The sequence below is a fragment of the Ananas comosus genome, linkage group 1 (genome assembly GCF_001540865.1).
Source record: "Ananas comosus cultivar F153 linkage group 1, ASM154086v1, whole genome shotgun sequence".
Classification (NCBI taxonomy): Eukaryota; Viridiplantae; Streptophyta; class Magnoliopsida; order Poales; family Bromeliaceae; genus Ananas; species Ananas comosus.
In genome coordinates this window covers 15,990,989-16,012,693 of record NC_033621.1, presented here as the reverse complement: position 1 = coordinate 16,012,693, position 21,705 = coordinate 15,990,989, and the positions used below count along the sequence as shown (strand labels likewise).

General features: G+C 37.6%; 1 protein-coding gene across 1 annotated transcript; it reads left to right on the top strand.

The window, feature by feature from the left end:
* On the top strand, window positions 2,816-20,948 carry LOC109710649 (valine--tRNA ligase, mitochondrial 1-like). Its single transcript, XM_020233374.1, has 23 exons — window positions 2,816-3,697; window positions 6,220-6,269; window positions 6,754-6,786; window positions 7,711-7,755; window positions 8,182-8,241; window positions 8,366-8,535; window positions 8,633-8,705; window positions 9,461-9,526; window positions 9,643-9,726; window positions 11,164-11,241; window positions 11,404-11,487; window positions 11,614-11,693; window positions 11,928-11,985; window positions 12,088-12,390; window positions 12,783-12,953; window positions 13,074-13,264; window positions 13,656-14,059; window positions 14,582-14,832; window positions 15,166-15,666; window positions 16,431-16,528; window positions 16,625-16,724; window positions 18,586-18,731; window positions 20,550-20,948. The coding sequence occupies exons 2-23, from the start codon at window positions 6,261-6,263 to the stop codon at window positions 20,716-20,718; spliced, it is 3,174 nt and encodes a 1,057-aa protein (XP_020088963.1). The 5' UTR covers window positions 2,816-3,697; window positions 6,220-6,260; the 3' UTR covers window positions 20,719-20,948.

Sequence of the window (21,705 nt, the reverse complement as noted above, 5' to 3'; positions counted from 1 at the left end):
AAATGTCATTATAATTAACTATAATTGCCACAAAAAATATACTAAATGTTTGATAAACGAAGCTTATAGCAGCAATTATAATTCATATTAAAGTACTAATTTTATAACTAAATACTATAATAAATTAAAATTTTAAAAAATAGTAATAACCGAAAAGCGTCACTAATTTGTATAACAAATAGTTTTCACTCTCAAATTACAACTCAATGCAACTCAATGTTCAAATTAAATTTCAGACATGATTTCCAATAAAAAAATACTTGTTCGAAATTTAACCAAAAAATAACAAATTCTAAATGACAGTAAACACCTATAATATCAGAAAAGCCTCAAATTATAAATGCTTAAAACTCGTTGCTCCACTTCGAAAGCTTGTCTAGATCGATGATAAAACTTCAGAGAACCTGTTTCCAAAATAAATTTTTTGCAATTAGTACAAATAAGCAATATAGGTGTAAAGAAAATAAACTTAAATATCACTATATTGTCATGCTTTAAGTAGAACTAGTGTTAGGGCTGATTCACTTGTTAGTAAATGTGAGTTCTTAATCTTTTTTTTGACCCACAAAAGAAGCTGCTCCCCAAAGTGCTTATCAAAAATACTGCAAGATACAAAAGCTCGGTCGATATAACAATATTATAGATACTATTGTAGCATATAGTAAATACACAATTTGCTGTCGACAGAGAAGGTCAAATCTTCGCATGAACCTATTTGGTAACCATACTAAGTCTATTCAACAGAAAATAAATTTAATCATTTGAAGTTTTTGAGGTCGTAAATCTGCAGAGAGCTTACAGGATGCTTAACAAAGCATACAGAACCACTTGATAACTAGTTGATTAGTTTTTAGGACATATAACTGCCTCTACATAATGAAACTAATCAACTAGTCATCAAATGGTTCCATAAATGGCTAAAATTTAGCAAACAAGCGTTGTGCCTAGCTCCTATCCAAAGAGGTTTTGAGCAATGGGAAGGCATGCAATGGAAGAAAAAAGAATCAGCAATTTGGCAATTTGAAAAACAACTGAGTGGTTATTTACTTTGATACTCAAGGACTAGATTATTAAACTGACCAAAATACCCTTATACCATTTTCTCTCTCCTTTTTTTTTCTCGCTTTCTTTTTCTTTCGCGCCGAAGAAGGCGACAGAGGCGAAGGCGGAAACGACCCCCATCGTCTCTGCACCTCACCCCCTCACCCTCACCCTCGCCCGTGCACCCTTCGCCCTACTCTCCTCCGATCCCGCCAAAGTCGCGCTGCAACCCTCTTTTTTTTTCCTCTCTGACCCTCCTCCACCGCCTCTGCGGCCCTCCGCGACAATAACGAGGATTGTAACGCATCCTCTTCCTCTGTCTTTGCCCACCACTTCCACTGTAGCGGATTTTCTACCCACCAAACCCACTTCTGGGAACTCGCGTTCCTACCACCGCTGTCGACGATAAAGAGAAAGCACTTCTCGGCATCGAGAAGCTTACCGACGAGGAAAGGGGCACGCGGCCTACTCGCCTACCCCAGAGGGCGGCAATGAGCGCAGCCTCGACGGTGTCGGAGGCGAGGAGAGCGAGGAATGCACTGGAGCATCTCTCCATTAGTACTTTTGTTTGTTAAAAAAAAAAAAAACTAAAAGGCCAAAAACTAAAGAATAATAAAGAAAACCAGAGAAGAAGGAAGAAGAAGATGAATTTGCACTGTTTTAAGTTGCACTATTTTAAAAGAACGTTGCACTACTATGGACGTAAGTTGTACTCTTTTAAATATAAACTGCCCTTTAAGAGTAAGGTTACACTCTTTAAACGAAAGTTGTACTTTTTGAGAGATATTTATATTGTTTCTCCTTTTGTTGCACTCTTTAAGATGAGATATTTGCACTATTTCTTCTCTTGTTGCACTATTCCTTTTCTTGTTGCACTATTTCTCCTTTGATATGTTGATGTGTAAACTGCACCCTTTAACAGGAGAAATAGTATAATAAGAGGAGAAATAGTGTAACAAGAGAAAAAATAGTGTAAATATCTACTCTTAAAGGGTGCAACAAATGGAGAATCAATATAAATATCTCTCAAAGAGTACAACTTCCTTTTAAATAGTATAACTTTCATCTTAAAAGGTGCAGTTTATATTTAAAAGAGTGTAACTTACGTCTATTATAGTGCAATGATATTTTAAAACAGTGCAATTTAATCTTAACATTGCACATTCATCATCTTCTTCTTCCTTCTTCTCTGGTTTTCTTTATTATTCTCTAGTTTTTTTTTTTTTTTTTTTTTTTTTTTTTTAACAAACAAAAGTACTAATCCAGAGATTCTCCCATGCATTTATCTCCTTCGACACTGTCGAGGCCGCGCTCGCCGCCGTTCTCTGGGATAGGTGGGTGGGCCACGTGTCCCTTACCTCACCGGCGAGCTTCCCGGCCCCGAGAAGCACTTTCTCTTTCTCGCCAGTAGCGGCAGTGGGGACGGTGGGTTTGTTTGGCGGGTAGAAAATCTGCTGTAGTAGAAGTGGAGGGCAAAAGCGGAGGAAGAGAATGCGTTACCGTCCTTGTTATTGTCGCGGAGGGCCGTAGAGGCGGTGGAGTAGGGTCGGAGAGGAAAAAAAAGAGGGTCGCAGTGCGGCTTCGGCGGGGTCGGAGGCGGGTATAAAGGTATTTTTATCAGTTTATTAAAAATCCGGTCCGAATATGCAAAATCGAAAAAAATGGCTCAATTTACAAAAGCACAAAACTAGTAGATTTTTTATGCAAATTGGCCTATAATAATAATAATAATAATAATAATAATAATAATAATATATACATATATCATATTAACCCTAATCCGCTCTCCCTCTCCCTGCGTACAGTCGCCGCCACCCCTCTGTGCTTCGCCGGCGTCGGCGAAACTCCGGCCGTCGAGGACTCTCTCTCTAAGTTGCAATCGGGCCCAAGCCATCTTAACACCCGGCCGCGCCGCACCGGAGCCTCGCCGCCGGCCTCTGGGAGGTCCAGCGACCATCCTTCGGCGGCCTGGGCGAGGCCTACACTTACCCAGATCCAAGGCTTGGACCCAGTTGTGGAGGCTTCGGGTTGCGGCTCCGGATCCGGCACGCCACCGCTCTCCGCCGCCACCGCCGGCCTCCGTGCGGTCCAGAGACCCCCCATCGGTCGGCCGCCGTCGCCCCTCGTCTCCTTGCTCGGCTAGCCACCTGAACCCGAGGAACATTTATGTGGGCAGGCAACTCCCCAAGCGCCGTCGTCGTCGCCGTTGCCACCGTCGCTTCCTGCCGCCGGCCGAGGGGAGCACGGGGTTCCCCTCCCCCTCCGCGGCCAACCCCAGCCGTCGCGCCCGCCGGCAGGCCACCGGCAGCCGGTCGTAGCCCCTGTGCCCCCTGCTTGACAGCATAAGGCACGGTTTTGCTCCGTTCGCAGCTTCTGGCGATCCGAAGCTCCTCGACTAACTTGAAGGTGAGCACGGTGATCCCCTTGATCTGTTGAACGGTGTGCCCACCTCCGTTTCTGTCAGCGACCCTCCGTCGCTGAGTTTTGCCCCCCCCCCCCCCCCCACCACTCCCAGAGCCACTTGGTCGCCAAACTTGGAAAAGCTCCACAGTGCTCCTCGATTGTCGTGCATGCTCCGGACAGGGAGCACGGTGTCCGGCACGTCGAGACTTTCCAGGCTGTACCCTTGCTTGGATTCCAAGCCGCGGGATCAACGGTAAGCCTCGAAACACTACTTTAGTAATTTTATGCGCGCCGGGCGTTCGATGAATTGCCACAGTGATTCTTTTCGCGTTGTAGCTGTTCCGTTCCGGGCAGCAAGGGCTTGGTTTTAGAGTGTTTGTACATGTTGTTCGAAGCCTGGGGATTCCTTGGTTTGGACCTCGCGGCGATTGACGCCCAAAACGGCGTTTCGGAACATACTTTTGTGTGTTTCTTGGGCTCCGGTTTGGGAGCGGGTGTTTGCTGCTGGTTGCAGTGGTAGAATAGCGTGGTGGGCTAGTCGGGTAGTCGCTGGTGTGAAATGAGGACCAGCGAGTGATCCTGGTCGGGTTCCAAAGCCGAAAAATGGCAATTTTGGTAACCCGAGATAACGAATTTTGGCGATTTCGCATTCGGATCGGACCACCTAGCGTGCGGCTATCCCAACACTCAAAAGTGAGTGTTTTGGGATAGCGTGTGTGACGCCCCGACTTCCCAGGGGGTCACCCATCCTAGGACTACTCCCGTCCTAGCACGCTTAACTCTCTTAACCTCTTGGGTCTAGCCACCACCCAAAATGCTTAAGCCGGGTTAAGAGTTTAGCCCTATTATATCTTATATATAGGACTATCTGGGGTCTCACAATCTCCCCTCCTTTAAGCCCTGACGTCCTCGTCAGGCTCAGACTCACAAGTACCAGGCGATGTGAGACTCGTCTCGCTAGCCCGTCATCCAGATCCTGGCTCAGCTGAGACTCATCTCACACTTCCGGCTGGTAATTGGCTCTGATACCATCTGTGACGCCCCGACTTCCCAGGGGGTCATCCATCCTAGGACTACTCCCGTCCTAGCATGCTTAACTCTCTTAACCTCTTGGGTCTAGCCACCACCCAAAATGCTTAAGCCGGGTTAAGAGTTTAGCCCTATTATATCTTATATATAGGACTATCTGGGGTCTCACAGCGTGGAAGGCCAAATTAATTTTGGAGTCGTTCGGAATGCTTCGGGGCTTATCCGGACCCCAAGATGCTGAAATCAAGCGATTTCGGGTGCGATTTTGTATCACGTGGGTTGCTGTTGTTCGCAGCAGGGTAGGAGCCTTATCTTCCCTGCATATTCATTTAGTGTAGCATGCTAATTGACCCGGAGAGTTTGGATTTTGGTATTTTCATTGGCATCCAGTGTGATTACCTCTTGGCTCCTATTGTCGCCTACGGACAGTGATTTGACTGTTGAGTCTAGGTTATTGGAGTTTTGAGCATATACATTTGATTACAGCTTCTATGGCACTGAAGGAGTTTTAGACATGGTTTCTAACCCAGGGTACTTCAGTTGCCAGCCTAGTGGGAGGTGATATTTCATAGACAGGGTTTCCTACCCTGAGTTCTCACCCCCAGACTTGATATACACCGCGCTTAGACAGAGTTAGCGACTTTGGGTGTGGGTTGATGTGTCCCTCCGGACTGGTACTTGATTTCTGGTCCTTGTGATCTATTGGGCGAGTTTAGGCCAGGTCTTTATGACGGGTCACAGTGATTGGGTAGATTTTTGGACTACTTACACGTCCAGTCGATGCATGGTATCTTTATTTGAGTTATGCATGGTATTCAGTAGTTGTCTAGTTTACAGTAGCGGCATCCATTGTTCGTGGGTTATGATGTTTTGTATTCTTCGTCGTGCTACTGTAGTTGATATTCCTTGTGATAGCATAGGACTTGGTTACAGAAGTGGTATCACTTATTTGATTAGTCATGACGGTTATTCACTGATTGTTCTTCCTATTGCGGTTGATTTGTCTCCTTCATGCTCAGCATTTGATTCATGTTACAGTAGCGACATTATTCTTGTATTCAGTTCATGATATCTATTTGTCTAACCAGATTTGCTACTGTGGTTGATTACTTCTCATTTATAGTTACTTCGCTTATCGTACTTCTTTGTTTGCCAGTGAGTTCGGCTTGCCCTCGTCGGCTGGTTGCCCTCACTAGGAAACATATTTATATGTTTCTCATCCTATTGTTTTTAACCTATTCCTGTGGACTTCGTTTTGAACCTATTCCTGTTTATTGTGATTATCTTCATTGGGAGGTTTGGTGTTTTAGTCATGTAGTATTGAATTAGTGATGACACTTGGGTTTTCCTTTGGTAGTGGTTTAATGGATTCTGGACTATGGTTTGGATTTATTAGGAGTTATATAATTAAATTACTTTGCTCTGGTTGCTTGTGATTGTATACCTGTTCTCCGACGCCGTGCATGTATAGGGGAGATTTTGTCTGCATGGACAGAGAATACCTTGTGCGTGTAGCGGGAATGTCTCGGGCAAGGTTTACAAAAAAAAAAGAATTATACGCTTTTTAGCAACTCTGTTTTCAAATTGGACGGATTTTCTCAAAAATTAGCTTTCCAAAAAGGGCCTGGGGCAGGACATTTTTTTTCTTTCAAATTTTCGGGGTATACAAGTCGATATTTTGAACCATATCTTTAACTGAAGTTAGCTTGGTGATCTAATTATGTTGTTGTTAATTTTTTGGTTTAGGTTTGGAGTTTATTTACTATTCCAACCTGGGCGGTTCCATCATGGCTCCTGTAAGTGTTTCATTTTGAAGTATTTGATAGTTGCATCTCATGCAAGGGGGGAAAAAAGTATAGATTTTGATGATGATTATATGTAAAATTCCCAATTTTAAGATTGTTTTTATCTGTTTGAATAATGGCAAGGGAAGTTGTAGGGGCTTACAGCATTCAAAAGATTGTTTTTTTTTTTTATTTTAAATAAAATTTGCATGTGTTTCATTTTGAAGTATTTGATAGTTGCATTTTATGCAGGGGAAAGAATTATATATTAATTTTAAGTAAAATTCCCAATTTTAAAAATTATATTTATCTGTTGAATAAGATGTCAAGAGTTCAAGTCCAAGAAGCTTTAGAGGTGTATAACATTCAAAAAGAAGTTTTTTTTTCTTTTTTTAAAAAAATTGTTATATTCAGCACATTCTGTGTGTTTGTTTATTGTATATATGTATGGTACAATCAACGGACTAAGTATAATTGAAATTATTTGATTTTGCAGCCTGAAGATGAAGGAAAAGCATTGGAGGGAAAGGTTTGTGCTTACAAAAAAAATAAACTTGGTTAAATCTTTACCATGTTGTTACCTCTGACATAGTCATTATACATAAATCTGAAAAAGTTACTAAAAATTTAATGATGGCGGATGTCGAAGCATCCTATAGAGCATTGTACAAGTATATCTCCTAATTAGTTGTATAAATTAATTTTCTTGGTGTTTTAAGATATCAGTTAACTGGCATTATTTGATTAGAACACCGAATTGTTTTCATACTTGATAACCTGTATGTTTGAGAATAAGCGTAATGAGATGTTTTATCTGTAGTATGTAGAACACTGTTGATAGTTGTTAAAGATTATTTTGGAGGCCAAAGTTCGTCGAACTGATAGATTTTATGACATTTCTAAATATTCTTAAACTTTTCAAAGCATTTCAGATTTCATTTTTCGGCATTCTTCTCAAGAAGGTGGTGAGAAATGGTTGTTCGAATTAGATATTTGAATTTAAATAGTGATCCGCACCTAAATTTTTACTCGTGTATTAAACAATAGGGCAAGTATTTTTTGGGAGGGTGCTGGTGATAATATCTAACCAGCCATGACCGCATTTAGCTCAAGTTGATCTATTATCCCTGTTGATATGATGGCCTAATCATGTCTGTTTTAGTACTACAAATGTAAAGCCTGTATAAATAATTATTCATTTTATCAACTGATTGACTATCGCCATTTTTCTTATTTACTGGATTCAATATTTTCCCTTTAAGGTATTGACAATTGATTTTTCATAAGACTCTTTTAATCAATGAAATGGTATTCTGCCAACTAACTTTTATGAATTTAGGGAAGCTGTGATACTGCTTAGGAAGATTGCCTTTTTTTTTTTTTCCTGAAAAAAATATCTTATAGGAACTGGCTTGAGTTTTGCATTTTGACAATCTTTTTATGCCATATGCAGCTGGACGATAAAGAATTGGAAAGGAAAATGAAGAAGGATCAAAAGGTTGACTGTTTATCTTGTCTTGTCTTGTTTTTATATTTTGGTATAAGTAGAAGCTCTGGAAGTTGTCATCATAATGTCTATGCTTTTATCTGGATCTTTTATTCTGTCTGTGGCTCTGTGCCATACTGTCATTTTGTATGTTTTGATATTAAACCAAAAATTGATTTGAGCAAACTAAATGGTTCTTAATACTTCGTGGATTTAGCATTTATTTAACATCCAAGAAAGAAGCTGAATTACTTATATATTTTGCTTAGCTCACCGTATGCTGGAGGTTGCATGACTTTTGTCGTTCCTTAATTATCTTGCATCAATTATATTAAATGTCAAGTGCCAATGGAAACTTGAAATATATATTGGAGGATTTATTACTAGAATCTTGCCTATCACCCATTTTCGTTTAGTATTACTTCATTTTCTGGGCAGGCAAAAGAGAAAGCAGAAAAGAAACTAAAAGCTCAACAAAAAGAAGCTGCCAGACTCCAGGTAGTTGATTTTCAGTGTGTTAACTTTAGAGTATAGAAAAGAAGTTTTAATATAGATAATACATAATACATTCACTGGCTGAATGATTTAATTGTTCTTGTGTGTTTAATTTGTTGCTTACTAGGCACAAGTGACATCTGATGGCTCAAAGAAGAGTGAAAAAAAGCAAAAGAAAAAAGATGCTGATGATGAGAATCCTGAGGATTTTGTTGATCCATTGACTCCTCCTGGAGAGAAGAAACTTCTTTCGCACCAAATGGCAAAGCAATATAGTCCTAGTGCTGTAGAAAAATCGTACATCACCACATTTCTTAACAAAATTTTCTCGCCCTGAAATTTCTAGATGACATATGAATTGTATTGATTTTTTAAAAATATTTTTGCTGTTTAGGTGGTATGCGTGGTGGGAAGCATCAGGCTATTTTGTGGCCGACAACAGCAGCTCAAAACCACCTTTTGTAATTGTAGGTGTCTTGATAATTTGATAGTTATTTGCAGGGGTTTAAGTGCCGTGGCATGGGGTCATGTTGGGAACTTGCCGACATGGTACGGCACGGTGCGTTCCTGGCCTTGCCGATGTGTGTCGGTCACAAAAAATATATGTGTGTCGACACATAATGGCATGAAATATTTATTTTCTTTAGCAACAAAATATGCTAATTATTTATTACGTATTTTTATCAAATCTTTTGAACTTTATTGAGAAAATTACTAACTAATTTCAAGAATAGAGTTGTGCCATCGGCACAGGGGCTGTATCGTGTCGATATCTTGCTGGCACAATACGGCACGGTAGATACGGCCCGTGCTGATGGGCACTTTAATACTTGGTTATTTGTTACATTTACACCAAGTCGCCAACTTGTTTTCTGAATGGCATGAATCTACCTAAAATGGAAAAACATGAGTTATAGTCTGTCCCTACCATATCCATTACGAAGAAATGATGCTTTCTATCACTAAATAATCTAAACTAATCATTGACTTACACAGAAATTTCTATTGATATTTTTCAGCATTAAAGCCCAAACAACATTGAGTCTTAAATAAGAAGCATCTGTAGATGTTTCTGTCCAACTTTTGGTAGCCAAACCTAATCCCTAGATTTTTAACATCGATGCTTTTGTCAATATTTTCGCATTTTACTTATAACTGTGTACTTTGAACAAAATTGCCTTCCAGTTACATGATTTGTTGATTTCTATGATACCATGTGTAGGTTCTGCCGCCTCCGAACGTAACAGGAGCCCTTCATATAGGTCATGGGCTTACTGCTGCCATACAGGTATTTATTTTCGGAATTTCTTTTTGCTGTACCTGATTATTATTTACAATTTATATTTGCTGTATAATTGCTAATTCCTTGAATTATATTGCATCTGATATCTTTCTATTATGCAGGATACAATTATAAGGTGGAGGAGAATGTCAGGTTACAACACTTTGTGGGTGCCTGGAATGGACCATGCTAGCATAGCAACCCAGGTTTGATTCTTCTCAAAATACCTGGTGAAGCTTGATTATATATTATTTTTGACCTTCGTTGGCAAATATAAAGATCTTGCTTCCTAGGGAGAAGTGATTTAAAGGATATTGCTGATTATATATGCAGCATGGGATATTAATATTCTTTGGCACGGGGCCATGCAGCCTGTGCCCGTACCGTGCTGGTGGCGTGCCAGCACGTGGTAGGGGTCCGTGCCGCCCGGCACCCAAAAGGTGTGGGCGTGCTGCCCCTTATCGCAGGCGTGTCGACCGTGTATCACGCTGTATTGCAGCTTGCTACCCTCGTATCGCTCTGTGCCGAACCGGCACGGGTTAACGGGGGTCTATTTGCTCATTTTTTATTTGAGGGGTCAAAAGAGGTTCTTTGATGATCAAAAGAACCCCTGATAATGAGTACAAGTAGTAAAGACCACTTTTGGTCTTTTTTATTTGTACTCATTGGAAGTTTTTAAATTTTAGAGAGAAAGAGATCTCCTCTTTCTTTCTTTCTTATTTCCTCAAGAAAACTTAAGAAATCCTCAAAAAACCCTGAAAAAATAAGAGATGTTGATGCACTCGAAGAAGTTTCAACTTTCAATGTAAAACTTTTTAACATTAAGCTTGTTCTTGATACAGATCTAGGATTTTTAGGCTTTCTTTGGCCATTTATTATCATGTACTGTGAGAATTTGTTAATCTAGGATTCCTAAGTTTCTTCATGGATGTTCATTAAAAAAGTTTTGATCTTGTGTTAATTTTTTTAGTTTTTTTACTTCTTTTTATTATTCTTATTTTTTATCTCATGGGTCTACTATCAAGGGATCAATCTAGTTGCCGATGATGATAATTATCAGTATGATCCACCTAGACACTCAATGTAATACTGTTAATGAAAAATATATAGTTTAGACTTTGGAGTAATGATTTGGACATTTTAAATTATCTATAACATTATATGTTGTTAACTATTAGTCTTATATAAGCGTTTATGTACTATCATGAGTTGTGTACGACTATTTCAACTTGGAGTGAATGAGAGGTATAACTTCGATCAAGTTTATATGCGTTACAAATCTTAAAGTATCTTAAAAAGCTAACATTATGTGAACAAAATAAAAAAAAAACGTGCCAAACCCGTGCCGGTGTGCGAGTGGCGTGGCACCGGGGCCTGTGCAGACATTGGCACGGCCCGTGCCACCATGCCGTCCAGTACCATTTTGTGCTTATTGTAACTCTTGCCTACTGGTTTTCGTCTAGATGTTGAACCATGTACTGCGTTTTTGCAGTTGTTCCCTGTTTAATTGGGTGTAGTGGTAGGCTTTGCTCATTATGGTTACAGTAATTTTTATCAGTAAGACTATATTAGTACTTAGCTTCGTTAAGAACTTTTATCAATGTTGGTGTTCATTTCTCTGTGTTTTTTGGTGCATATCCCAGGTTGTCGTAGAGAAGAAGCTAATGCGTGAAAGAAAATTAACCAGGCATGATATTGGACGTGAGAACTTCCTGTCTGAAGTGAGTGCTTTGTATATATATTACATTTTGTTTCTCTGAATACTGGTACTGTGGTACAAATATGTAATCTTTTTATCCGTATAAGAAACTTGCTTGTTTCTTTTCTTAAAAATGATTTAGTTTTGATTCACTTGTTTTGTTTCTTGCATGAATGCTTGATAGGTCTGGAAGTGGAAAAACCAATATGGCGGCACAATATTAACTCAAGAACGTCGACTTGGAGCTTCACTTGACTGGTCCCGTGAGGTCAAATCCATTTTACTATTATTTATCTCTCAGCTAAGAAAGCAGCATAGTGCTAGTGATAAACACATCCTTTCCTTTTCATGAAAGTTTCTGATATTGTATACATTTTCTCAATTTGTGAATCAGTGTTTCACAATGGATCAGAAGAGATCAAATGCAGTTACCGAGGCTTTCGTTAGGCTATACAAAGAAGGTTTAATTTACAGGTCGGCTTGACTACATTGATCTTAAGGTTTTTTGCTTAATATTTTAGACTGTAGAAGAACTTTTGTCATTCTTCTTCTTGAATATTGAGGTGTTGGGTAGCTTGATCAAGCCCTTTTATCTTGATGTTCCTGATTTCACTTCTTTACTGCTCTATTCTTATTCTTAGATTAACTATATAGTGTTTGCTTTCTCTCTTTTCTGTAGCTCTCATTTTTACTTTCTTGTGTGTGAAGGGATAACCGCCTTGTTAATTGGGACTGCACCTTACGAACAGCAATATCTGATATTGAGGTACAGAATGACTTATATTTAATAAAACATTTATTAGAACAATGAAGAATTTTGTATTTCTTTTAGTAAGAATTGATTTTACATTTAAGTACATATTTGCAGGTTGACTATAAAGAAATTAAAGAAGAAACTTTGTTAAAAGTTCCTGGTTATGACCGTCCAGTTCTGTTTGGTGTATTGACATCATTTGCTTATCCTCTTGAAGGAGGATTGGGTGAGATTATAGTTGCTACAACCAGGATAGAGACAATGCTTGGTGATACTGCAATAGCTATTCATTCGAAAGATGAGAGATATAAACATCTACATGAAAAATATGCAATCCACCCATTCAATGGGAGGAGACTTCCAATTATATGTGATGATGAGCTTGTGGATCCTACTTTTGGAACTGGGGCTGTCAAGGTAAGCATTCTTTTCAAGTAGTGAGAGATTTATATATATATTTTAAATTCAATTTAATAAACTCCTTTACTTCCATCACTTTTCTATTTTTGGCATTTCTGCATAGATATCTCTGAAAAAACTTTTTTTTTTCATAGATTAAACTCTGAATACTCTTACATATCCCTCGCAAGTGTTGTTTCTTGCAAAATGCTGTATGAGCACGAGGGTATTATGTAAGAAATTAAGATTTTGAAGGGCATATATCAAAGTTCATATTTTAGAGGGATTTGTTTGTGAGTTAAGATAATTTTAAAGGAGTTATATTTAATTATCTCAACATTCTTTTATTTGTTGCATTTGGTAATTTCTGTATCTTCTTTTGTGTGGTTCGGGTTCTCTTCCTGCTGCAGATTACACCTGCTCATGATCCGAACGATTTTGAAGTAGGGAAAAGGCATAAGCTTGATTTTATTAATATTTTTACTGACGAAGGGAATATAAATAGTAATGGAGGCTTGGATTTTGAAGGAATGCCACGTTTTAAAGCTCGTGTAGCTGTTACTGAGGCATTGCAGGCAAAGGTATCACTGCATATTTTATACTAAAATTGCCATCGACCCAATTCTATTTGTTCTATAATACCTCACATATGACCATTGTAATATTTCCAAATGCTGTTGACAAGAACTTGTTTGAATCAGGGTTTATACAGGGGTTCTCGGAAGAATGAAATGAACCTTGGCATTTGTTCGAGGAGTAATGATGTAGTAGAGCCAATGATTAAGCCACAGTGGTTTGTCAGTTGTGACAGTATGGCGAAGCAAGCTCTTGAAGCAGTAAGGTGCAAGAAAATTGAGATTATTCCACAGCAGTATGAGCAAGATTGGTACCGGTATAGTTATTTTCTCCCCTCACTGAACTTTATCCTGTAATAACTTATATTCTAAGATAACTTCTAATTAAGGTCCTATTTGGTTTCACTTCTGGTTAAGTGTTGTTGACTAAAGCTGTTTGAGAAGTCACCTGGTTTTTTTTTTTTTGTTGCTCTCTTCCTTGAGATCTACCCTCTGCAGCAGAAGCAGAATCAAATGAAGCTTCTGATTCTGGGGTTATAATAGCTCATTTCAGCATATTGCCGCACCAAAATTTCTAAATAGTTGTCTTTTCTTGCCAAACGCTGATCTTTTGTTTTTCGGAGTGGATAAGTTGGAACCTGCTCTACAAATCGGGCCAAACAGTTTGCTAAATAATTAATCTGGTTCAAAACCTTTTTGATAATGCAGGTGGCTGGAAAATATTCGGGATTGGTGCATTTCGAGGCAGCTTTGGTGGGGTCATCGAATTCCTGCTTGGTACGTGACTATGGAAGATGACCAGCTTAAAGACACGGGTTCTTATAATAACCACTGGGTGGTTGCAAGAAACGAGGTGGAAGCGCTTTCGGAGGCAAAAGAGAGGTTTTCAGGAAGGAAATTCCAAATCAATCAAGATCCTGATGTATTAGACACGTGGTTTTCTTCTGGTCTCTTTCCATTATCGGTACTTGGTTGGCCAGATGATACAGCTGATTTTAGGGCATTCTATCCTACTTCTCTCCTTGAGACTGGGCATGATATTCTCTTCTTCTGGGTCGCTCGGATGGTGATGCTTGGTATGAGACTTGGTGGTGATGTGCCATTTAGAAAGGTATAATTAGTTATACTGAATTTTTAAGTACGTCCTTGGAGTTTCAAATTTACAATTTAGGTCTTAAAGTTTGTACATTTTGTTAGTCAATTGTCTGAAATAAAATGCCACGTCCAATTTGGTTTTGTACGTGACTTTATGAAGTCATAAAATTTTTTGCAGATTTATCTTAGGTACCTGAAAAAAGATAGTGAATTTATGAGGGTTGTTAGTAACTTAGTAGACCAATATTGTCTGTGAAGACTATTAGGTTTGTTTTTTTTGTTTAGTGTTGGAATTGTGCATGTCATGTTGTCAATAAACCATCAATACTAAAATTTGCATTTACTCAGGTTTATTTGCACCCCATGATTCGTGACGCGCATGGCCGGAAGATGTCCAAGTCTCTAGGCAATGTTGTTGATCCCCTCGAAGTAATAAATGGCATATCACTAGAAGGCCTCCACAAACGGCTAGAAGAGGGTAACTTGGATCCAAATGAATTAGCCACTGCAAAAGAAGGGCAGAAAAAGGATTTCCCAANTTTATTTGCACCCCATGATTCGTGACGCGCATGGCCGGAAGATGTCCAAGTCTCTAGGCAATGTTGTTGATCCCCTCGAAGTAATAAATGGCATATCACTAGAAGGCCTCCACAAACGGCTAGAAGAGGGTAACTTGGATCCAAATGAATTAGCCACTGCAAAAGAAGGGCAGAAAAAGGATTTCCCAAATGGTATTGCTGAATGTGGTGCTGATGCCCTCCGTTTTGCCCTCATTGCTTACACTGCTCAGGTTATCTCTTGTATCCACTTGATCTACTTTTCATTTTGATTAGGGGCCTATAAATATATATATGCCCACCAAATTTTCTATTTATGAATAAATCCCTATAAACCGTGAGTATTCATAAAGACCCCTCGAAAAGTGTAGTTTCGTACAAAATGCTTATGGGTAAAAGTTATTAAAAGAGAGGCAATTTTGTAATTAAGGGTCATACAAATAAAAAAGTTGTTGAAGCCCAACAAAGATGCAGATTTTGCAGGTTTTTATACGTACATAAATATTTTTACTTGTATCTCTTTTGGTCACACTAACTAATTTTTTGTGCTTATCTGCCTGTTTCAGTCCGACAAAATAAACCTCGATGTATTAAGAGTAGTGGGGTACAGGCAATGGTGCAATAAGTTGTGGAATGCCATAAGATTCGCCATGGGCAAGCTAGGGGATAACTATACACCCCCCTCAACTATAGTGGTGCATTCAATGCCATTTGTGTGTAAATGGGTTCTATCTGTTCTCAATAAAGCTGTGGCCAAAACTGTATCATCTTTAGAATCATACAAGTTTTCTGATGCAACTACAGCTGTATACTCATGGTGGCAATTCCAACTTTGTGATGTTTTCATTGAGGCTATCAAACCCTTCTTCTTTAATGATCCAGAAGAGTTTAAGTCTGCTAGAGAAGCTTCTAGAGATGCTTTGTGGATATGTTTAGATACTGGTTTGCGTCTTCTACATCCATTCATGCCGTTTGTTACAGAAGAGCTGTGGCAGCGGCTTCCTCAGGCGGCAGACACTTGCAGGAAAGATTCTATAATGATATCAGAGTACCCTTCTATTCGAGAGGTGAAAATCTTTGATCTTCTATTTCTTAGTCCATTTTCTTGAAATTCTCTGATATTTTGAGAGGCGAATCTTCCCCGATATTTTGAGAGGCTTCAATTTGGTCGCCAACCAAGGATTTAAGTGCCCATTGGCACGAGCCGTATCTACTGTACTGTATCGTGCCAACAAGATATCGCATGATACAATCCCCATGCCGATGGCGCAGTTCAAAACCCTTTATTCTTTAAATTATAAGTAATTTTCTCAATAAAGTTCAAAAGATGTGATAAAAATACATAATAAACCGTTAGAATATTTTGTTATTAAAGAAAATAAATATTTCATGCTATTATGTGTCGGCACACATAAATTTTTTGTTACCGGCACGCATCGGCATGGCTCAGCACGCACCACGTGTGGCAAGTTTCCGGCACGACTCTGTGCCATGGCACTTAAATTCTTGCCGCTAACCTTTCAATTGGTAACAGTTTGGTCTTTAATGTTTGTGTTCATTTGCAATCATAATCTTTTTGTTTTGGTTGAATTGGATGGAAATATCGATGTGATCACAATATAAGAAGCCCAAAAACTTAGGTGGCAATTATATGATGATTATGTGTACATCTTTTTCTGGTTTTGTTGGTGAATAAAACTGAAATGTTAGGATTTGCAACAATTGTAAGGTTGGGAGTCTTGAGACCACGTTGACACTACGCAAAAAAGTGGAGGATGCCGTATGCAATCTACACAGTGTTTTTGTGTATTAAATTTGTTGTCATGAACAGGAATGGACAAATGAGCAGATTGAAAGTGAGATGGAGATTGTTATAGGCACCGTGAGAAAGCTAAGATCTCTTCGCCCAGCAAATGATAAAAATGAAAGGTGGACATTATGATAGACCTGATCCTAAACAAATTGTCAAACTCACATTTGGCATTTTCTTGCAGTATTAACTTTTCCTCTCTATTTTCTCGACAGATATCCATCTTTTGCTCTTTGCCGAGGAAGTGATATTGCTGCCATCATGAGAAGTAATGAGTTCCAGATTGTGACTCTTGCTTCTATATCATCTCTGAAGGTTCTGTCTTTATCTGTATAATAAGTCTAATCTGTAATCATTGCCATTTTCATGCTTTTACGTGATCAGAATTTAAAAGATTTTTGCATCATAATGATTCATGTGCTATAGGCATTCACCAGGAGTTGGATAGCGGTGATTGTTCCCTATAGTACTTATATGAATTTTACACAATTTGAGGCAGTATGAAAGAGAGTCTATTTCTATATATGCCTAAACTCATTATGGATTGCAAAGTGAAAACGCACTGTTACAATCCTAAGACAGGCTAATCTAAGTGTTGTTAAAAACGAGCATTACCTTAGTTGGAGTGCTGAGGCAGTGTCTATCTAGTTGGCTATTCCAATATCTTTAATCCAGCCCAGTTTGATGTCAAATGGTTAGACGTTATAGTCAGATGTTACTATGACATAGTACTTGTACTCTCCTGCATTGCCCCAATTAGCTGGGTGCCCAACAAGCTTGTTGGGAGTATAAATGTGGGACACTTATGTCATATAGTTCAGCAGACGCTGAATTATATTATTCTGTGCTTGGTCAAATACAAAAAGAGGGGTTGCTATAGTTTGTTCTGTTCACTATTTTGAGCAATTGAAAGGGCCTGTTTGGCCTAGCTTCTGAAAAGTGATTTCTGAAAAACTGATTTTGGTTTGGAGAAGTGATTTTGGTTAAAAGTTATAGAGCGTTTGGCGGAGTTTAGATAAAAGTGATTTTTCTGAAGTGATTTTGAAAAGCTGTTTGGCAAATTTTTTTTTATGTTTACATAAATTAATATTTTTATTAAATTTTATTTTAAAATAATTTAAAATCTAAATTTAAATTTGAATTAAAATTAAAATTTTTAAATTTCAAAATTGTACGAAATTTAAAATTTGATATTTGAATTTAAAAAATTATTTAAAATTTTAAAAATTTAAAGTTTAAAATATTTAAAATCTAAATTTAAAAATTGAAATTTAAAATTTAAAATTTAAAACTTAAATGTAAAAATATAAATAATTATGAATTATAAAATATAAAATATTAATATTTAAAAATATATTTTAAATTTTAAATTTTAAATTTAAATTTTAAATTTAAAATAATTATGAAATTTAAAATTTGAATATTTAAAATTTAAAATTTAAAAATTAAAAATTTAAATTTTAAAAATTCGAAATTTATAATTTGAAGATTAAATATTATAATTTAAAATTTAAAAATTTTAAATATTTACATTTAAATTTTAAAATCTAAAATGTCAAATTTTAAATTTTATCTTAAATTTGAAATTTGAGATTTGAAATTTAAAATTAAAATTTAAAATTTAAAGTTTGAAATCTATTTTTCAAAATTTAAAATTTAAAAATTCAAAAATGAATCTGAAAATTGAAATTTAAAATTAAATTTAAATTTAAGTATTGAAATTAAAATAAAAATAAAAATAAAAATTTGAAGTTTAAATCCAAAATCAAAATCAGATTTCAAGAAGCAGCTTTTTTCTGCTTCTGATTCTGGGGCTTTCAAAATCAGTTTTCTGATTCTAAAAAGTAGAATCATATTTTAAAAGTGAGTTGCCAAACGCTCTATTGAGCCGAAAATCACTTTTCAGCCCAGAAGCGCTTTTTAAAAGCTAGGCCAAACACCCCCGAAATGCCTTCAGTTTTGCCATATTCATCTGAAATAAAATGCAGCAGTAACATATTTGGCCAAATGAATTCTATCCCTCAGTACTCTTAACCTAACATTAGAATTGGATCTATCTGTACTATAGTAATCAGTGTGATCACTGTGGTATGTGTTCTGTAAAGTTTTTACTCATCTTTTGCTGCTTTCTTTTTGTAGTGAAGTATCGTATGATCTTTTGATTAAATTTGTGTAGATCCTTACTGAGGATGACGCTCCTCCAGCTGGGTGTGCAATTGATGTGGTGAATGAAAATCTATCAGTGTACCTTCAACTTCAAGGTGCTCTTAATGCAGAAGCTGAGCGCGAAAAGCTCAGGAAAAAGAGAGAAGATATCCACAAGTGAGTTTTACAACTAGATTTAAATTGGGCAGACAATTTCTTTTTTTGCCCTATGAACTGATATTAGTTTCTTCTAAATGAGATGACAATAATGCTTTTCTTCAGCAAATTTATCTTATATCCTTTATAAAGGAGGTCATGAAGTCTTGCTCTTATAACTAGTGCAGGTTGCTCCCGATCTGTTTCTTTTATAATGTTATCTTTTCTGCACCCAAAGATAATAAACCTTCGAGAAGTGTTAGAAATGTTCTTTCTCGAACTTTAGTAACCCTATAGAGCTTCCGTAACAATTCTTAAAAAAAAAAAGAAAAAAGAGAAGAATAGAATATTTCCAGCACTCTGGATAGATCTTTTGAGGCACGATCTGGAAAGATCTTCAGTGTTGTGGGCTTGAGGCACTTTGTATCCACAAATCTGTGTTAATAGTTGGAAGTTCTCTTAACCATGCGGTGGGTGGTCACTTTATTTTCAGAGACTGCATTTGGTAAATTCTGGAGGATAACTTCTCGTCCCCGAGAATAAGAGATATCATAGTATAAGCTAGAACGACTATAAATTTGCATTTGGTTGCCCTCAAGGATATTCTCATGGATATCGTTAATAACGTTTGCATAAGAAGTGAAGAACTGTAACGACCCAGCCCACTAGCAATAATAACTCGTTGGGCCCAACCACAGCCCAAAACTAGTGTCTAAGTCTCTTATAAACCCAATGACAATCCCATTTCCATCCGATGTGGGACTATTGGGGTGTCACAGATTCCCCCCGTTAAGGCCCTGACGTCCTCGTCAGTCTAATCACACGCACAGCCCAAGATCACGAGGCGATGTGAGACTCGTCTCGCTAGCCCGTCATCCATACCCTGACTCAGCCGAGACTCGCCACACATGTCCAGCTGGTGAACCGGCTCTGATACCAAATGTAACGACCCAGCCCACTAGCAATAATAACTCGTTGGGCCCAGCCAACAGCCCAAAATGCTTAAGCCCAGTTATTATTACTAGTGTCTAAGTCTCTTATAAACTCAATGACAACCCCATTCCCATCCGATGTGGGACTATTGGGGTGTCACAAGAACAGTGTCTGTACATATTTAAAAAACTAAAGTACCCAATAACTTCTATAGAATAATATACATAATGTACATTAAAAATTCAAACTTTATACTTTATCTAAGTATAATAAAATTTTATGGTATAAAATTAAAATTTTTATATAAAATTTCTCTAATATCTATATTATATGTAATAATGTATAATATTATATTGTACAATTTATGTTATGTAATATAAATTTTAATTTATATGCTTTACAGTGCTATGTATATTATTATAATATGATAGAAATTATACTTACTAAAAAATCTAGTATGTAATAAGATTGTAATAAAAATATATTATAGTAGAAATAATACTTTATATAAATATATTTAATTATTTATTAATTTATATAAGGGAATAAAGAAAGGAACAACCTTCTTCCAAGTTCCTTATAGATAGAACTAACTACTATCTGAATGCATTAGCTTGTTCCTTTGAGATGTTGCCTACATACTGGCTACTGAAAACATGATTTACTTTTTCCAGAAGGGAAACCCTAGATGTTGATAACTTGAATTTTCTGGAGCTTCTGGGTGGTTGTGAAAGCCGAAACTTGCTCCTATGTCCACAGAGAAGAAGCTTTGACTTTTTATGTTTTTGGCCTTTTCAAAAAGTTATACTTTAGCTGCACTTCTGGGACCAATCAGTCCTTAGATGCATTTTTTCAGCTTTATATTGCCTACTTTTGTAGTGTAATGCTTCTCTAATGCTTATGCAGGCAGCAGTCTATTCTATCGCAGAAGATAAATGCTTCAGGCTACAAGGAGAAAGCACCACAGAGTGTTCAAGAAGAAGACATGAAGAAGCTCAACTCTCTAATGGAAGAGCTGAATATCATCTCGGAAGCTGAAAAAGATTTAGATCAGCTGATAGATGGAGGAAACTGAAAGGATGGACGTTTTACGGGCAATTTCTGTCTTATTAAACATTCATATAACATCAAAATTTTGTGATCGTCTTATTGGAATTTCTCTTTATGTAATTTTACCGGAATTAATGATGCTTTTCACTAATTGTCGGCAAGGCGTGTTTTACCTCTTCTCCTTTTATTTATATTAAATGATTGTATGTAGACAGCAGTGTTTGTGGGTAATGTAACTTCAAAAATTGCTTTTGAGGTTGTTTCTTTGCCTTTTTGCTTCTTCTGAAAGAAAATTCTCAGGCTGGCTATTGAAATTCGCTCGTCAGAAATTAGTGCTGTTAAACAGGAGCTTGATTTCTTTCTTTATCTATTTATTTGAAGATTAAAGAAGCTATCTAGAGCTGTTGCTGTGTTAGGGACAGAAAAATTCTGTGCAGCTCGGTCTCTGGTCCAACTCTGCAGGCTGAAATGGGTTGTCAATAAGACCCGAATCAATCCAACCCATTTTAGGAGACTGAAGGGTTGTAAAACTGTTGCTATTATCTATTATCTATTAAACTCTATTAATCTCTGTTTCTCTTTGCCACGTGTCATGTTTACTTTAATCCAGACTAATTTAATCCCATGTCACCATCCACGTTAGATCTATTAGTTACTTCGCTTCTGCCGCTTCAATACCTCCCCAATTCAGGCCGCTTCGATCCTTGCATCGTCTCTTCGATCCCTCCCCCCTCCCACCGCTTTGATCTCTGCCCTACCTCTTTGCTCCCTACCCTTTGTCTGCCACCACGAATGACGCACCTCGCATGAGAAATTTTTATCTTTTGGTTCTCCCGTGGGGTAGTATTCATGATGTAGATTAAAGTATGTGTATGTATGGTTATCAGGTATTGCAGATCCATGGCTTCCAATAAATGCAAGCGTCTATTGTTAATTACCCCTATAGAATATTAGGGCACCTTCGATTAAGAGACCTCTGAAATGCTGAAGATAAACTGGAATTGGACAAAAG